The 19,897-nt window shown below is 45.7% G+C and overlaps 1 protein-coding gene across 2 annotated transcripts in view; it reads left to right on the top strand.

Moving 5' to 3' along the window:
* Window positions 1–19,897, top strand: part of TRPC7 (transient receptor potential cation channel subfamily C member 7) — a 128,867-nt gene that overhangs the window by 43,516 nt on the left and 65,454 nt on the right. For both annotated transcript variants that reach the window (XM_019642170.1, XM_019642169.1), the window contains exon 3: window positions 828–1,010. In XM_019642170.1, coding sequence (XP_019497715.1) covers window positions 828–1,010 — 183 coding nt within the window. The remainder of the gene's footprint in view (window positions 1–827; window positions 1,011–19,897) is intronic.

Genomic DNA, 19,897 nt, shown 5'->3' on the forward strand with positions numbered 1-19,897 from the left:
TCAGCCTCTCAAAAATAATCCAGAAAGGCATGCCCAGGGAAGAGAAGAGAGAGCTCCAGAGAGGCAACTCATTAAAAACAATAAAAAACAAACAAACAAAGGTTAAGGTCTAAAACATCTGTTCAACAGGCAAGTTATTTAAGGAGCCACAATTTGCCATACAAAAGGATTGTGGTAAGAAAGAATCCTGTTAATTTAAATTACATTTGGCATGTAAATTTATAATTTAATAAATTTTCCAGCACATCAAAAGAAAGCACACCTGTGTACATTTTTTTCCAGTTTTAGCGTATCAGCTATATTTTTCCAGTAAACTTCCTGTGTTGAGTAGTTACCAGTCTAGATAGGTGGTAAATGAGCGAAATGTTCTTTCTACCAGCCTTAAAAGTTCATTTCCTCATTACTCCCCCCTCAGAACTGGGCACGGAGAGCTGCTGCTTTAAAAGAGCCCGGGGTGGGCTTGGGTGGGCATCAGAATCACTTAGAGAACAAGGTTGAAAGACAGATTCCCGGGCCTGCTCCCCGGGGATTCTGACTCAGTAAGTCTGCAACAGGGCCGGTACCTACCACTCTAGCAGGCACCCAAGGTGCCTCTGGTACAGGTGGCCTCTGCAGCACACCTTGACAAATCCTGGCTTAGAGAAGATGTCCCCTAGGTTGTTGTGTCAAGAGACAGTGCCCTGCCTCTGGATCCGCACATCCCCTGGTTCCAATGCTCTCTGTAATCTCACACTTGGTGGACAGTTGCTGATCGACACTGCTGTGCTGGGCAAGCCCATCTGTGGGGCTTGGTGTGACACACCCCTGATTTCTCTTTGTTCTGTTAGAATGATTACAGGAAGTTATCTATGCAATGCAAGGATTTTGTGGTGGGCGTGCTGGACCTATGCCGAGACACAGAAGAGGTGGAAGCGATTTTAAATGGTGATGTGAACTTCCAAGTCTGGTCCGACCACCACCGTCCAAGTCTGAGCCGGATCAAACTCGCCATTAAATACGAAGTCAAGAAGGTAAGCTTCCCCACCTCCCTTAGCCTTCCCAGCTTGCAGGCTGCTGGCCTAGCTTTGTGCTCATGCATATGTTATGTTTCCGCAAGGTGACAGTGACACCACCAATTACCCAATATCTCTCTAGACGGGGAACTGCCAGCCTGTCAGGATGGCTCAGAGCCCCTCTCGCCCCTCACTTCCCTTCACCCCCAGCCTACCAGGAGAGAAGAGAAGAGATCATGCCAGTTATTCCATGAACAGGCTCTGAGCCTCGAGAACCAAAGAGGGGCTTTTCAGTCTCCAAACCACCAGTAGGGACAATGTCACAGTGAGTGATCCCATCTAGCTAGAAGGCTAATTCCCAACTTTTCATGAGAAACATATTACTTAGGTTTTTCAATAGCATGTACTGAGTTGTCTCTGTGTGCCTGGGGACTCATGGAGAAAATGTTTTAGTGTAGAGGCTTTGTGGGATCCATGGTTCTGGGAGACTTTGAGGAATTCTACTCCCCAAGCTTATGAAAGTCCGAAGTAGGGAGCTTCAGATGACTTTCACAAGAGCAAGCTCACCCCACCTCCTCAACTGCCCTCAAGGTGTCTTTAACGGATACGAGTACCCAGTAGCCCTCAGATCCACAGTGGCTGGTCCAATGGGTCCTAAGGAGCAAATCTTAATGATGTTTCCACTTTAGATCTACTCTGGATTCTTAGAGTCAGCTCTTAGGTTAAATAAGGTCATTCATCCTGATGAAAACTGTAGAGCTCCAAAGACCCATGTGTTTAAATATCAGTGTGCTTTCCACATAAGCAAGATGGCTGAGCAGTCTTTCAGGGTTTGTTTTTTTCCCAGCTATTTCACAGGGTTGATACTGGGGATATTTTCAATGCCCCCCAAATAGCCTCTGGGCATTTCTCCCCTTGCCTAATTGCCTTAATTTGTTTGGGGTGAACCATCCTTCAACAAAGCATATATTTCTGTGGAATTCATCTAAAGAGAGCTTCCAAGTTTGATAAAATCTGTCTGTCATTTTACTTTTAATAATCAAAAATTCTAAGAAGAATGGCTTTTTTTTTAAAGACACTGAATCCCAGAGATAAAATTGATAAGTCATGGGTAAGGTGGCCTTAGATTAATATTCACAAGCATAGAGTGATGAGAGGGGAGGAATCAGGTCGCAGTTTCAAGTATAATCCTATTTTTTCTGAGCTCAGGGAAACTCATTTTTCAGCCTACCCCAAGAGCTCACTGAAGCTTTTCATCAAAGTACAGCAATCCCTTCCTGAAGCTGCTGAGATGTCCATGACCTTGAAGTTCAAACAAACCCTGCCGTGGAGACTGGCACTGGTTACTATGAGCTTGAGTTTCCAGAACTGCAAGCATTTCCTTCCTTCGCCAAGCCAGTCCTCCTGCCTCCCAGCAGGGAGCAAAAAGTGAAGATGTCTTTAACAATTCAAAGAACAGGAGATGCTTGGCGTTTGCAGATTTACATTCACAGTTTGGGCTGTTCAGGAGCAATTCCAACAGCTTATGAAAGGCAGGCCTTCGCCATTTCTCTGAAACATAAATCCAAGTCTCTTAGCAAAGCTGTCATTGAAGGTAGGCCAGTCAGCTAGTGGAGAAGTCTGGCCACCGCCTCGTAGCTATTTGTTCCTTCTTGTTGTCAGTCACCAAGTACAAAACGGCCGTGTTGATGAACAAGAAGAAAAAGTGAAACATTCCATGAACATGATGGCTCGGGTCACAATAAAAAGGTTTTATGAGGGAAACCATTTACCCTAGTGGCAGTTTCCAATTAGGGGAGTCATAAAGGTCTCAGGAAATACCCATCATGAATGTCAAGTGTCTGCTGCAATCCGTAAGTGGGACGATGATAAACGACCTGCATAAAATGTCAGCCTTGCTCATTGCAAAGACCTCCAATGAGTAAATTCTCTCAGACCATGTATGTCATCAGGTGACAGCAGATGGACTCACAGTCTTCCTTGACATTTATTCTATTGTGATTTACCAGTGGAAATATCTAATATTAAAAAGGCTTATTAATATTATAATGAGATTTCAGTTTTAATTTATGACCTTTAGCATGCTTGCCTGGGCATAATCTAACCCTGGGTCTTGGAGTTATGAAATGAATAGCACCAAGGCCTATTAACAAATATACTGCTGTTTACAATTGCTGTAGATATACAGAGGGTGCCCAAAAAATGTATACACATTTTAAGAAAGGAAAAAAATGATTAAAATTGTAATACTCAATATATACCGATAACAAAAGATAAATACAAGTCACGTGACTTCTGCAATTACAAGAGGTGCTCAAAGTGGTTACCATCAGCGTCCAGACACTTCTGATTATGGCGAACTACTGCTTGAGCAACATTGACCAAAGTGTCCATTTGTATATATATATTTTTTGGCACCCCCGGTCTATATGAGTCTTACAGCTGAAATATAAAACCACAAAAACTTCCTTAGGCTATGCCCATATGATATCAAATCAAGCCATTAATTCAGTGACTAAAGCAAACTATTTGTTCTTGGCAGTTTCAAGGGCTTCTAATAGGTGTGGCCTTAAGAAAAGGTTTTATGTGCTAACAAGTCACACAGATTCTTTCGCCTAAAGAAATTGCAGAGCCTTTCACATGCACTGCTACTTTAAAATAAGGGTACAGTATCTATTACTTAACCACAGAACTCTCTTTCTCATGAGGCACCTGGTGAAGCTAGTTGTCCACGTAACAGTCTTTGGGGACTCTAACACAAAATCAGCCTATAAATCTATAAAGTGTATGGATCCGAATGAAGTGGGTGCAGCCCTGTGGCTGGTCCTGCGCCCTAGATCCTGTCCTTCATGTGAATGTTGGCCTCCCTTCAGGCACCACCCTGCTGTCTGGTCCCCTGGCTGGCTCGGTCATAATGCTGCCTGCATTAGACACAGACAATCACCCCACTATGGCACAGGGGACCACAAGGTAATGAGGAAAGAACCATTAAGTGGGCGTCAGGAGACCAGATTTCTAGCCCGATCCTTACACTTACTAGCCATGTGGTCCTGGGCAAGTCTTTGAAGCTCTCTGGGCCTCATTTCCCATCTGCAAAACGGGTATATAAGTTTTTGCTTCACAGAGTTTTCTGTAAGCTTTCAAATGAACTGATATGAGAGGAAACGCTCTTGAAACTGTAAAGTTCTCTGCAGCTCCACAGGGGCGCATCATTACCGTCATTCAGTGATGTCCCCTTCCTCCTTTATAGAAGTCTTTCTATCCCCTGAGACATTCCCTAGCTTGTTCTTTGTTACCTCCCCAGAGAATGCTAGAAATGTTCCCCTGGGTAAAGACATCATCCTTATAGCCCAAAATTCCTCCCGAAAAGACCAAAGGCGTTGTGAAGATATGGTTGTTCTCCATGACTTGTACCTTAAGAGGGTAACTCAGCGCCCCCATCCCCAATAACCCAGGTAGATATGTCATCTGAAATGTTAACCATTGTGTTGGGAAGGCAGTGTCAGACAAGAAAGTGGCTGAGGGTCCTCTTTGAGGTTAATCCTGCTCCAACCACTTATTAATAGGGTCACTTGGGAAATCACGTAGCCTCTCTGTGTCTCACTTTCCTCATCTATAAAGTTTGGATAATCATGCTTACTTCATAGGATAACAAGAATCGAATGGGATACAGTACATGTGCCTCACCAGCCCGTGGGGATAGATGAGGCAGTATTAACACACACATTGCACTGGCTCCGCGTGAATGTCACATCACTTATAAGATATTTCTGGTGTGTATTTCGGTCCATTCGGCCTTTAAAGGCACAGTCCCTTCAGAAGCCAGACTTGCCTCATGAAGAAGCGAGGATGCTTCTCTCCCCATGCGAGTCACGCATCAGCTCAGCAGCGACTCCTGGACAAAGAAAACGCTCCCTGCAGCCCCATACATTCACAGGCCTTAGTCTTCTCCTCCAGAGCCAGTCTGAGTAACAGGCATCTTGCTGTCTTCTCCACTTCCATCTATCTCTGTCTCCAGGTATCCCTGACTACATATCCTTCTTAAAGGTCCACTACTCACCCTGCATATCAACTCTAAATAAATGCTCAGAGGACTTCCACCCCATCAACTGGGAAGACCCAACAGTCTCTGACTCTGTTTATGCTCTGCTTGGTCCAGGCTGGACCCATAAAGGGAGCCTAGTGTCTGGCACGTGTCATTTCTATGTGATGAGTCACAGAGACTGACACGCCATCCTTGGTGCTTATGCAGCCTGTGTAACTGAGGACAACACATCTGGGCCCTTCCTTCACTGTCATCCCTCCCTCTCTCTCCTCTTCATCACTTCTTCATCTCTAGGCTTACAGGGCTACTGTGTTCTTTTCTTTCCCCTGTATCATTTCTTCCTTCTCCTTGACTCCAAGTCTGTCCTAATGAGGATCCGATGAAGCTTCTCTTCACCAAAAGAACTTTGTGGGCAGGGGTCCTCCAGGCTTAACTGCCACAGAAGAGTGGGACAGAGACCCAGAAGGTCCTATTTTACACGACAGAGGCCTTAACTTCATCTTCGGAGGAGATGCAGGCCCCTTTGAACATAGCTAAGCAAAAGTCTGCTGCAAAGGAAAATACATGATTATTTTGTCCAAAATTATTACTCCTATTGCAGAAAGCGCGTCTCTTCTCAGGCACGATCACCAGTAACGGTGGTTAGTTCAATCTGCCAAGTGTTTTAGCCGCCACCTATGAGCTCTGCAGACACTGAGCAGCTTGCTGGGGATCCTGAAGAGAATAAGACACAGACTTGCCCACAAAGAGCCATCATCAGTCTGATGGGCGAGGTGAAAGTGGGCAAGCTGTGACCATAGCAGCAGCAGCCTCTGCGCTTCACTACCTGAGCTGAGTTCACAGCAGCTACCTCTCTCGGACTCCTAGGCGGCCCCAGTTCTAGGATGTTGGCCTGTGGCTTGATCTGAGGAATCTAATCACCTTTCCTTCCAGCTGACGAGACTCCCACTCTTCTCAAGAGGCAGCTCGCTCTGCCGAGCCTTCCAGCCCCTGCGATGTCAGAGGTGCCCTTATCTGACTCTGCCGAGCTCCTGGTCATTCCTGTTTCAGAAAGCGAGTCTCACGTGAAATAAAGACGTGGGACAGGACCACGGGAAGGGGGGTGCTTGCAGGAAGAAAGCCTCACGAGCCCTCCTCAGTAACACAGTCCCCTTTCTTCACACTGTTGTACTAAGGAAATCATACCCTCTGTGCGTTTCATCCATTTACTTACTCTTCACTTAACAAACATCCACTGATGGCGACTACATCACCAGCTCCATGCTGGGCACTGGGGGGACAGAGATGGCCAGGACCCAGGCCTTGCCCTTGCGGGGTTCACGTAGCAGTGGAGAGAGGCGTATGAACGAAGGGTTGCAGTCCTGCCTGAGCAGGGCAGACAGCAGTGGGAGGGGGGCAGCACGGAGGTTAGAAGGCGCTCTGGCCAGCTCGGTGTGGGCCCAGGAAATGTTTCCCAGAAGGGGAAATGCTTGAGGCGGGGCTGAAGGCATGCGAGGTGCTGGACGGGATGGCAATTCAGGCAGAGAGAGTTAAGGGAGGACAGCTCAGGCAGAGAGAGGCGAAAGCTGAAAAGTCAAATACCCGAGGAAGAGGCATGTGTAGGGAACATGTTTAGCAGGGATGAGTGTTTCCCTGTGGCCGTATCACTGTGGGAAAGAAACAGACTAGTAAGCTTGTCACAACCAGGTCCTTCCGGATACTACGTGCGCTACATGGGCACGTGGACTTTATCTCACCAGCTGTGTGCAATAGAATTCTGTGATGATGAAAATCTTCTATTTTCTACTCTCTAATATGTAGCCAGCCACTAGCCTCATATGGCTAATTACCACTTGAAATATTGCTAGTGTAATTATGGAACGGAACTCTTAGTATTTTTTAATTAATTAATTTAAATTCTAATAGCCACATGTGGCCGGTGCTTACCAAGTTAGACAGCATAGCTGCATAGCCTCATTCATTCATTCAACAAGCTTTCACTGAATGACTACAGAGGATGCTGTGCTAGTTCCTGGGGACATGGTGGTGAGTACAAATACATGATATCAGCCACCGTGAGGAAAACACATACTAATCAAAACATCACACCGATAAATTGTAATGCTACGATTGAAGTAAGTGTTATGAAAGAGAAGAACATGATACTATGATTTCTAAAGACAGATATGACCTAATCAGGGAGGCCAATGAAGGCTTCTCGGAGGAACTCATGCCTGCTCGGAGAAAAATTATCCAGCGGTGGGGAGGGCATTTCTGGCAGGGAGAACATGTGCAAAGCACGTTCAAAGGCCCTGTGGTGAGAAGGAACGTAGCATATAAGAAGAAGTGAAAGAAGGTGAACGTGGCCAAGTTAGAAGGTGTGAGGAAGAGTGGGGTGTGGGACGAGTCCTAAGAAGCTGACAGGCCCCGGACTACGCAGAGGCATGGAGGCCATGCTAATGGATTTTGGTTGTTCTTCTTGAATAACAACAGGAAGCCATCGGAGGGCTTTAATCAGAAGTGGATGCAAACACTAGGATAGATGGAGACAGCTTTTCCACTGAGAAAGGCAGGAAGACAAAAGGGTTGGGTGTGCATGCAGCATTGTTTATTGGGCAAAAGGGACAGGATATTCATCAATAGGTAAAGTTACGTATGCTGGGTTGACAAGCAAAACCAAAGTTGCAGTGGCTTTTAACAAAAAGAGGTATATTTATTGGTCATCCTGTTTCCATCTAGGAATAGAATTCACTGAGGAACCCGGGCTGATAGAATAGCGACCATCTCAAACGTGCCCACCCTGCCAAAGGGAAATCCAGCTCGAGAGTCTCATACCAGCAATTAAACGCTGTCACCTGGACGTGGCGCGCATTGTTTCTGCTTACAACTCATTGTCAACAACGAGTCACACACTCACCCCCTCACAAGAGGGTCCAGGAAGTATAACACCCCCATATGTTTCAAAGGAGAGCAAAATGGCAGACAGCTCTACTGACTACCAACAAGAGAAAAGTTGAGGGAATTCTTACAAATAGTCTTAACTTCTCTGTAAATAGAAAGCAGAATCATCCTCTGAGGTAGAAGGCAGCCTGAAAAAAAGTCTAAAAAAAAAAAAATCTCAGGAAAAATTCTGTGGGAGATGGGAGACCCTATAGCCCAGCCCAGACTGGAGATGGTAAATTCTTTGGCAATAGCCTGTGACCTTAATAAAAACGGAAAATCTCTACCAAAAAATGGGAACACACCAAGTCAGTGTCCTCCATGAACCCCAATTCTCTGTTGTCAGCTTCATTTCAAGAGTCCCTCACAGACATGGGGCCCAGAAGTGCACAAAATGTGCCCACGGGCCCAGCACCCAGAAGGTTCCCCTCAGAGGAGAAAGCCAAGGAGGGAGGGGCAAGCTCAGAAGCGGGGGGCAATTCCACCCATGCCACCACTCTGTCTAAAGCTGGGCCGGGGCCTCTAACCCTAGCAGAAGCCCTTTTGCTTCTTTCTTCTAAAAATGTGTGCACATTTTATAGGCACGCTGTATATGGGACATTTTTCTACCTGGAAAAACTCCCAGGAGAAGAAAATGGAACCTGTTGGGTAGGAATATAGGTAGTGTTATGGCCGGGAGCCTGCCTGCTCAGGCTCTCCACTTCCTAAACGTGTGCCTTTAGGTAAGTCACTTAATCTGCTGACCTGCAGGGGCCCCCAGATGAGGCACTCACTGCTCCGAATCCTGAGAGCCTCCTGGCCTAAATCTGTGCTGGAGACACATTGAGGCCCAGCAGTAGATGCACAGGGCTGAAACCCCTCCCCCTAGAGCAGCGACCATGCATAGGGACACTACAGAGGAGGCAGATGACCTCTACTGGGGCTCTGTCTCATTTCCTCCATCTGCACAGAGCACAGGGCCAGTGAGCAAAGGAGACCTGGGGACACCAGGGCTTTCCAGAGGACGTCTGAGAGGTCAGTCAGAAGCACACATGCTCTGAGCAGACATCCTCCCACTGTGTTTTCCTGCCGAGGCATCGTCTTAACAGATGCTCAGAGTTAAGAAGATCCGAGTTGTCAGAAACACAGTCTGGCTGGTCAGGCTCTACCCCACACCGCACTGCAGGATGCCAACTAGCTGCCAAACGAGGCTGGAATCCATTGGTGTTGAAAGCATCAATCGACAGTCTCTTTGGAAATTCCTTCCATAACCCTAGCCTGGCCACACAGCACAAAAATGTTCAATGGCCATTAATCTCCTGGCTCAGAGGGGCTATCTTTTGCATAGAAATAGAAGTTTTCTTTTTCTCAAGCACAAGATCTTAAGAAGGACTAAGTATGTATCTGCCTGGAAAACTCTCAGATGAAAACTAGAACCTTTTGGACAATAGTATAGTGCTGTGGCTAGAAGCCTGACTGCACATGTTCAAATCCCAAGCCCTTCATTTGTCCTACTAGACACATGGCTGTAGACAAGTTATTTCTCTCTGGGCCTCAGTTTTCTTATCTCTATAATGGGAACAAATAATAGTGCCTAATAAACAATCATCAATGTTTATTAACACATATAATGTAGCTCGAACACGGTAAGTGCATAATAAATGTTACCTAATGGAAGCTGTCTGCCATGTTGACTTTACAAGCAGAACTACCCTTAAGACAAATCAGGGTTTCTCAGCCTCAGCACTATTGACATTTGGGGCCAGATAGTTCTTTGCTGTGGGCACTGCCCTGTGCATTATAGGATATTTAGCAACATCCCAGGCCTCTACCCAGACATCTACTAGATGTCAGCAGCACCCTCCCCTCAAGTTGTGTCAACCAAAAATGTCTCCAGACACAGTCTCTAACGTCCCTGGGGGAAGGATGAGAACAATTCTCTCCTCTGTGGAAAATCTCTAGCATACTTTTCAGGATCTAGGCCGTAACCCCGAGGGCAGAGACTATAGTTCTCCGAGGAGGCACTGTATCTCTAGACCAAAGGCAAGGGTAGATCAAACTCAAACTCACTGTCTCTCTCTCTCTCTCTAGCATAAACTACATTCTCATGCTTAGCTACACAATGGGACCACCTGGGAGCTTTGTAAGAAACACCAATGGCTGCCCCACCCACAGAGTTTCTAATACAATTTTTCTGGGTGTGAGCCCAGCCCCTCAGTTGGGTTTTTTTAAAGGCTCCTGATGATTCTAACTATTGTAGAAACCGAGCTCCTGAAAGGTGGGACCTTTTCTCCTTCACCTTGGTCTCTGAAGACAGAGCAGGCAAGGTGGTGAATAAATGAACAGATGGGTGTAAAGTGTGCAGCCATAGGCTTTAATGCTTCAAATATCTGTAATTCCCTTGTGATTTAAAAACCCACATAACAGAATTCAGATGGCGTTCCAGGTTGGCTTTGGAGTATGGGGCCATCATTTCCATTCCCTCCATTGCTGACCTGTGACTTCTTTGGGTTTGTAATTCTGGAAGAGCTCTTGGTATCCAGAGAAGCCCTAACACTGGTTCTGGCCTGGCAGTTTTAGGGATGGAGCAGAGGGGGGTGGCTCCCACGGTGGCCCTGCCCTGTCAAGGCCAGGCAATAGGGTCTTTGTTCCCGAGAGAGCTCAGATCACGGAGTGCTCCTCTGTGAGGCTGGGAGTGCTCCCTGCACTCATGGACCTGAGTAGCATGCTGGCCACCCCTACACCCTGACGGGCTTAGCTTTAAGAGAGAAAAGCAGCCCTGAGGTCTCCTCTCTGCCCCTCCTCAGGCCTACTGTGAACCACCTGACATGGCTTTCTCGAAAGAGCAGATACTACTGCACATTTGCAAAGGAGACTTCAGATCCTCAAAGCATGAGTTGTCATGACAGGGCAGGAAACTATTGCCTTTTTGGTTATTGTGCTGCCTTTTGTTCAGCTCTTTCAATATGTAAATATTTTCATGATTGGATAATCCTTTAAAGCATTTTTCTTCTTCTTGGTCATCATGTTCCCTAAGCTGCTAGCCTTAGCTTGTGTAACTATCATTATATTCATCATGCGCGGCATTTGTTAAGACACTCAGAGCCAGATATTATTACATCCTGATTTAGGGGGGTTAACAAGAGGCGCATTCAAGGGAGGAACATCAATCCCCAGTGCCGCTAAGACACAGATGCAAATCAGAGGCATTTACTCGCCCAGAGTGGAAAGAACAATAACAGCCATTTTCAAATTATCACTTTTAGCCCAGAGTCAAACAGATCTTAGAATTCTAGTTCCCCCTACCCCAAGGACCTGTGACTAACTCCAGTAATTAAGCTAAAGAACAACTACACACTTCTGTCTCATTATTTCTGTACTAAATGCTCATATATGGATTCTGAGTCTTAAAGAACATTTGATCTTTTATATATTCCTCCCATTATATATCATAATGCATTGTTCTTTTATCAATGTTCATCTGACTACAATCACTTGCTAATTTCTTGACAGCGGGGGAGTTTTGTAAGTATAATTGTGGGTGAAAAATCTTTGCTTAATAGAGATGCTTTCATGTATGCAATCCAGCCATAGTCATATCTTGCCTGGATAATTGCAATAGCCTCTCCCTGGTCTCCCTCCCCTCCTCCTTCCCGCCCCCTCCTACCCTCCTCCCCACACACACAAGCAATAGTCAGAAAATTTTTTTTAAGTAATCAGATCGTGTCATGCCCCTGCTTAAATCTTCCATCTAAAAGTGAACACGGCAGACACAGTCTCTGACATCAGGGAGCTCACAATCTAATCATCTTCACTGCAAGAAGCAGACCCTGAAACAAGGGTCTTTGTGTAAGATCTTCTCGTGATCTCACGTGGAACCTGCAATGAAGGAGCAGACACAGCATGAAGCAGGAGAGGCAGCTAAGCTAGGCTGTGGTTTCAGTGAAGCCTATCTTCAGCCTGATCTCGCGGGGGAGCTCCAGCTCATGAGGGGCACTCAGACGCGTGCCATACTGAGGCACGGGGACTGGCCTTTTGTACACCTGTGTCATCCGTCAGTCATTAGTTGCAGGCTTCCCCCAAGGGGAGCACACAACTTCCCAGGCATTTCTGGGCAAAGTAGCTCCCACTGGCTGACAGGACTTTTTGGAGAAGGGTCTATTTGTGAACCCTCAGCTGCCAATACCCCCAGCAGCTGGGGGTGGGTGCAGGCCACCACCAGCATCTTCTTGCCCCTAAAATCCAGGCTACCAACCATGGCCTACAAGGTGCCACATGGCCTGGCCTCTGCCTTCCTCTCCAAACTCACTCACACCAGCCCCCTCCTGCGCATTCCTCCCCCGCTACATACACTGCCTGCCTCTCCGTTCCTTAAACACGCCACACGAGTCCCCAGCCCAGAGAAGTGACTGATCCCTTTCCCTCAAAGCTCTGCTGGCTGGATTCTCCTCACTGTTCAAAACTCAGATCAACTGTCTTCTTCTCAGAGAGGCCTTGCGGACCACCCCACCTGAATGTGGCCGCCATGTTGCTCCCTCCCTCATCAGCCACTCTCCACCCCAGTGCCCTCTTTTGTAGTAACATTTTTTGGTTTCATTTGCTTACTTGTTTATTGTCTATTTCCCCCAACCCAGTAAACTCTGTGGCAGCAGCTCACCACTGTTTCCTAGCCTAGAGCAGACCCAGGCAAGCAGAAGATTCTTAAAAATATTTACTGAATTTGATAATTGAATGAATGAATGCATCATATTTGAGTTTTCTTCCAGTTCTTATTTTTCTGAAATACAATAAAATTCCACGTTCAAGGTCAGATGCATTCCCCAAAGCTGTTGAGGAAATGCTCAATGTTCTGTTGAGAATCAAAATGAGATAAATAGGAAAGTACCCCATGATGAGCTACTAGATCTTAGGCATTATTTATCTCATTCTTGAACTCCTACAACTATTGGTACCAAGTCCATAGAAACTCAGATTATAACTAATGGTCTTATTTTACGAGAGAGCGAGAGAAAGAGAGAGAAAGGGAGAGAGAGAGAAGGTCATTTAAATACAAAAATCCCATTGTTTAATAAAATTAGTAATAATTTGGTCACTTTTCTTCAATAATTTTCTTCAAATTGCAAATTACAAATCGATTAATTTTTATACTTATTATTCTATAATAAACCCATCTGATGTGCCATCTGACTGTTTAGCCTCCTCTCCTGGTAGGTCAGCTCTTACTGAACAGGCTTGCAAGCTTGAAGGAAGGAATAATCAAGTACCACCTATTAGCAGCTAAATATGCAGACATTGAAAAGATAAGCAGGACCCAGCCCCCTCCATCAGGAGCTCACATCCTAAAGGGCTACACAGACCACATCCAGCCCTTTACCCAACAAGGAAAGGAAAGAGTCATTCAGGCAATAATGATGTGGGAAGCCTTCAAGGAGGAAGAGAAGGTAGCTTCTGAGTCATACCCTGAAAGGAGGGTCAGAGCTCAAAAGAAGAGGGGAATGAAGACATTCTAGATGGAGGCAATGGGGGCGGGGGGGGGCACGAAGGGGTGATAATGGTTGCAGGGTTACAAGATGGTCAGAATGAGGGCAGAAGAGAAGAGAGGAGGCTGAGGAGGAGGGCACACAATGCCATGGGGACTGAGGAGCCTGGGGATGGAGGAACTAGGATGCACTGGGGAGGAGGGAGGCTGTGATGATGGGCTGTGATGGGCTGTGGCGAGCTGAAGCTAGGGGCCTTCCTTCCATAATGGAAAGGGAGCACTCCAGGTTGTCTTTGCACTGGCCTCTGTAATTTTACTTATCGTACCATGTTTCCCCGAAAATAAGACCTAACTGGAAAATAAGCCCTAGAGTGATTTTTCGGGATGCTCGTAATATAAGCCCTACCCCAAACATAAGCCCCAGTTAAGATCGTCAGCCAGACATGGCTGTTGGAATAAATGTAGATTTTTGTACATGAATAAATGAATAAATGTAGATTGTTAGAGCAAAAATTAATGTAAGACCAGGTCGTATTTTTGGGGAAACACGGTATTCACTGCAGAAACAGCATTATAACAATAAGAAAAATATTTAAAAGGCAAACAATAATCTACAATCATATACGCATATGTGAGTTGTTTCATTTGTCTATGTTCTTCCAGTTCTTACCCACATGCAGACATGTATTTATATACGTATAACTATAGGGCAAATAATTTTTGTGATTTGATTCAACCTAGTATCAGAAGGTAAACATTTTTCTATTTTTCTTCTATAATTCTTATTTTGATGCCAGAATAAGATTGATGTACCATTATTTATGTATCTTCTCTACTGGTGAACATTCATTTTTCATATATATTTTTATTTTACTATTGTTACCACACATAGCACTTTCTTTCCTTATTTTGTTTCCTAGTATTGAATTGCTAAGAGTGAGACTACCAGGTCAAAGGTCACAAATATTATTTAAAGACATTGCAAAATTATTTTCCCAAGTGGCTATGCTACTTTGTAACGTCAACAGTATTGTACAGAACTGGTTTCATCAGTCCTTTGCTAGCATTGGGTATCATTAGGTTTTTTTTATCTAATTTAGCAGGTGTAAAATACTACCCTCTGCATATTTTTAGATGCATTCCTCGGGCCTCTAAGCAGATGAGCATTTTCTATATGAATTCAGCCTGGCCACAGCCGTCCTACACCAGAGCACCAATACCCCTCAGAATTTCCAAACGGGAGCCTTGGTCTTTTCCCTGTTGATCTGTATGGCACTCGTGCAAGACAGAACTGTTTACCCATCCGTGGGCAGGTCAGTGGTATGTCGTGACTGTAGGTGGCCTTGCTTCCAGAAGACAGTTCTAGCAGCAACGTCTGTCGGTGTCTGAGAGGACAGGGACTAGCTAAGACGCTGTTTAGAAGAGCCAGTGGGAGGTGACAAGGGTGTAAAATAAGGCTGTGGCTGTGCTCAGGAAAGGGAGGAATCTCTGCAAGTGTTATTTTGGAGGTGAGAAGAGGACTCTGCAATTCCAGAAGCTTCTGTGAGGCTCCGGCCTACCAACCACAGGAGAAATGGCTTTACTTATATTCCTGAGTTGTCCAAACAGATTTCATTGAAATGAAGAAGGGAATTGAGGCCATTTAGGAGCCTGGGAGGCTTGGTGGTGGGATGCGGCAGCGTAGGGCCGTGGGCCCACGGGCATGAGGAGAGAGACTGAGGGAGGACAAGGAGGGAAGACTCAGGGCTGGGGAGATGCTCAGCAAGAAGGCACGTACAGTAGTGCTCCCACTGAGTGCTCCCACTCTCCAGGTGCATGCCGCATCCTCACAGCAGCCTCGATCATGTTTTCCCCATTTTACTGATGAAGGAGGGACAGCAAGTGACAAGAAGTTAAGCAGCTGGTCAGAAGCAGGGCAGAGACTCCAACTTCTATCCCTGGTCCCGAAGCCTCTGTTCTTAACTGCCACACGGTGCTGGGGCCAGCAGGGCTGCCAGAGGAATTCCCAGAGGGGGCAGGTGGGCAGGGGAACCCACAGAGCGGGGCACTCCTGCTCCACGTCCACCAGTCCTGCGCGTGAAGGCACAGCAGTGCCACGAACTGGAGGGGGTCTGGCTGTATAAACTAACGCAGTCGAGATGCTCAACTAAACCTCTCACCAGACCCTCAATTACCCCTTCTTAGCCAGTGTCCCCAGATTACTATCAGTGGATGCAAATAACACTTGCTTTTCTAATAAGGACCCTCATTCAATGGGAAAAAAGATGTAAAATGTTCACTAATTTGGAAGCTGCTCTCCGTAACTATCAGGCTGAAACTTGGCGAAATGAAGACCCATTAGGGAGGATTTATAAAGACAAAGTTCCAACAACCAAATCCATTAGCAGCAGTTACAGATGCTCAGCTGACTGTAACAGACCACTGCCCCAAGAAAACTGGTGGTACGCCATGAGGGCGGGGGCCATAAACATGTATAGAATGTTCTCTTGTAATTGGTTATTATATCTATAGACAGGGCACACAGAACCTGCAGGTTCTTTACATGGTTGTTAAAGGCGTCTTCCTGAAAAAATTGAGTCCCTCCCAGATAATCAAACAATGCTTGTTTCTGCTGAAAACCAGGCCTTTTAACATGATGTTGGAAGCAGACTCCATGTGGAGAGTGGTGAGAATCCAGAACTCTGCAGTGAGACAGCCTGGAGGCGCCTTAGGCAATGTCTTAACCTTGGCTTTCCTTCATGTCTAAAGTTGCGGCAAAAATACTTGCCTTATAAAGTTTCCATACATAAAAAGTACTGGGTAAGTGTGGGCTACTGGCGCACAATAATGTTATCTTCAGGAATTACTCTGATCTGAAGGAGGTCCTAGTTAGGGGACTGGCTACGTATTAATATTATCTGGGTGGTAGGCAAGGCACAGCCCACTCCAAGTTGTTACACTCTTATTACTAGAAAAAAAAAAGTATTTCTAACCTTAATTGGTTCTGTCAGAACTATTTTATTATATTATTAAAATTTTATATATAATATTATATATAATATTATACATATATATGTAATTAGTGATGAAACAGGTATAACCAGTATGAATTCGCTTCATGACTCTCAGGGATAAGAAATCAAACACCTTAACCGCTACTTGGTATACTGGGTTGTTGGAAAAGTCATGACGCATTTTTGCAACGAAAAACAGAAAAAATACATCATGACTTTTCCGACAGCCCAATACATTGAAGTCTGGAGAGAGAGTGTCTGGGTGGTTCACATCCTGATCATGTGACCTTAGACAAGTTACTTAGCCTCTTCGGGAATTACTTTCCTCATCTGTTAAAAAGAAAAGCTAATAATTGTGTCTGTGTCATAGGGTTATTGTGAGAATTAAATTAGTACATGAAAATCACTTAGAAGAATGTCTGGTGCATCATAAATGTTCAATAAATATTGGCTCATATCATATTTCAATTTTTCTAAGCCATGTGAAGTCTGGCCCAGTTTTGCCAGCAAATTCTGTCTCAGTCACTCTGGGCATTCTCCTCTGTGTCATGCCAGTCCTTTGGGTACTCACCTGTGTACCCAAAGAAGGGCTGGTGGCCCATTCCCTTCTCCCTGTGGACACCAGATGCCCCTCACATGCACTGATCACCACCACCTGTCTCACCCTGTGGCTCTATCTAATTCATTAAACAGTTTGGTTTGGTTTTGAGCACCACTGTGTCCCAGATGCTACTGTAGGTGCTGGGAATACAATAATAAAAACAAAACAGGCTCAGTTCTTAGCAGACACATATCCTCACTAACCAAATAATGCCCCTTCCCTGCTCTTGGGGAGGGGTGGGGGAGAGATACAGAATCCACCATCATCCCTATACCCTCTGACTTATCCTCAGGTCACCAGAATCCCCTCTGGGTTCTCGGAGCTTGGGGGTAGTGTCTTTGTTGAATGTTTGACATTACAGTGACTAGAGCTATCCAAATATGATCTGGAAAAAATGTAAAAAAAAAAATCTGCATAGCTCCAGATGGCTTTGTAAATTAAATTAAACTCACAACTGGCCCAGGAACTTTCCCCATCATAATTACACTATTGATCATTAACATTTAAAGAGCTTGCAAACAGAATCCTGGACATTGCAATAAATTATCATTGTCTACTGGGCAGGTTCCATCAATCAGGTGCTCATGGAGCCTTTTGAGACTGTCTGATGCTGTTATTTAAATGATGTTGTTCTGCTCTTTGGTAAATGGGAGAACAGCAGGGGCGGAAGTATGGGCGGAAGTGGGGGCAAGTGTATGTGCACATACAATCTATGCTATGGGTATCTGGCCCATATAGCTAAACATAAAAGTCTGTTACAACTCCCGCTAGCACCCAAGGCACCCTGTTTTTCCAAGTCATGTTTAGTCTCTATCGTAGCATGATGCACGACCCTTGAGGGACTCCCATCTGCCATCACTCCCTGATGGGCCATCCACCCTGAGCCATCTGCACCTCTCCTGACACACCAGTCTCTGCGGAATCACTGATAATAACAATGTATTAAGTGTTTAATCAGTGCCCTTCACCACACCAAGTGCTCTGAATGCACTCTTTCAGTGCACCATCAATCCTGTCATCCCCACCTTACAGATAAAACACATCTAGCTCCGAGGCAGAGTCAAGATTTAAACCAAGATCTAGCTGACTCTCCACCCCAACTCTCTGCAGCTCCTTCTCCTAGCATGCTCTTCCTGCCTCAGGGGGCTGGGTATAGCCTTCCTGGCTCAGCTCAAGAGTCCATCCTCCAGGAAGCCTTTCCTCACGGTCTCTCACATCCCCTCTTGGGCTGGAGCCAATTCTCTGCTATTTCGTGACATCCCGAGCTGACCTGTTGTGGCACTGACTGAGCTACATTCAGTTTGCCTGTTTACCTGTCTGTCTCCCTGATAAGACTCTGAGGGCCAGGAAAGCAAGGACATTTTCAACCTTTGTGCTTCTGGTGTCAGGCTCAGAGGTATTTTCTGGATGGATGGATGGATGGATGGATGGATGGATGGATGGATGGACGGACATAAATTTATGTATACATTGATGTAAACTTAATATATCACAACAACTTATGGGACTCAGTTTCTACTTCTGAAGATTATGAACATGTTGAGAAAAAGGTTTTATTTTCCATAGTTGAATAAAAACCCAGCAAATTATGACCAAAATTAACTCTCCCCATCAAGAAATCTTCTATATGTATAATATGTATATATCATATTATATCATATATCCTATCACTGGGTCTGGCCCCTGAATGACAAATACCAAACATACCAAACATAAGTGTCCAGGGGATCTTTACATTAGTTGCTAAATATCCGTACCCCTCATTTGACATCTAAGAACAGGGAGCCAGCAGTCACCTGCACGACCAGAAATGTGCCTTCACCAGAAATAAATGCTGCATGTTTCCCAGTGTTTGAGGTGTGAAGAATGTCCACATTTCCCAGAGAAGTGAAAGGAGCAATTGAGGATGTCCAGGCTGGAAGCCGTGAGTGACAGAGCGGGCACAGATATCACCCAGAGAAAAGAAACCAACATGTACTAAGTATGTGGCTAAGGTATGTGCCAGGCTCTCTGTCTAAGCAACGATGTCCCTTAACGTATCAGAGGGTAGAAATGGGTAGTGTGACCTATGGAATTAGGAGACACCCCTTAAACGTTCTCTGTGTGCTCTAGATGTGAAGAGTTATGGGGGTTTTGGGGGAAGGGGGCTGCATCATAGACACTCCATGTTGTCTGCATAGGGCCCAGAATGACATGAAAAAGTGCTTCAACACGGTCTACAATGGGTTTAACTTTGATGGTCAGGTTGGTGCTGGGAGGTAGAAGAACAGGAAATAAGGTTAATTTTTAAGGAACGTCTGAGAGAAAAACTCCCAGAAGTGAGGAGAAGTCTGGCCAAGACTTGAGTGTAGGCGATGAACAGGGGTCCTGAGCTCAGTAGAAGGGGCCCTTGGAGCTCCCCAACCTGCCCACAAGCCAAGATGAGCTGTGTGCAGGAAGCTCAGTACTGGCTCACAATTTAACACCTCCCTCCGTCCAGCTTTTGGGAGGCCAACTCATGTAGTCAAATAGGTAAAACAAAATAAATAAGACAAGTAATCCTCCACGTGCATCAGCGAAAGCAGAACCATGCAGGCCGGAACCCTGAGCAGGAGAAATTGTGGCACCAAGGAAGGCACTGCTTCACCCTGGGTATCACCTCCAGCGGCTCTGTTGGGGGACTGCCCTCTAAAACAGACAGACATGAGAAGAGGCAGGCATTTCTGGGGTAAATGGATGGAGATCTGGAGATGGGCATGATGGACAGCAAGTGGACATCCTTGCCAAGAAAGGAGATGCCCCACATGCCCAAGAGGCATTCAGGGCCCTGAGGAACTCAGTGCCCACGACCACGTGGGAGCCCTCCAGCCCAGCAGCAGCACTGCAGGAGGTCAGCACCTGGGAGCAGAG

This window comes from Hipposideros armiger, unplaced genomic scaffold (genome assembly GCF_001890085.2).
Source record: "Hipposideros armiger isolate ML-2016 unplaced genomic scaffold, ASM189008v1 scaffold_66, whole genome shotgun sequence".
Lineage (NCBI taxonomy): Eukaryota > Metazoa > Chordata > Mammalia > Chiroptera > Hipposideridae > Hipposideros > Hipposideros armiger.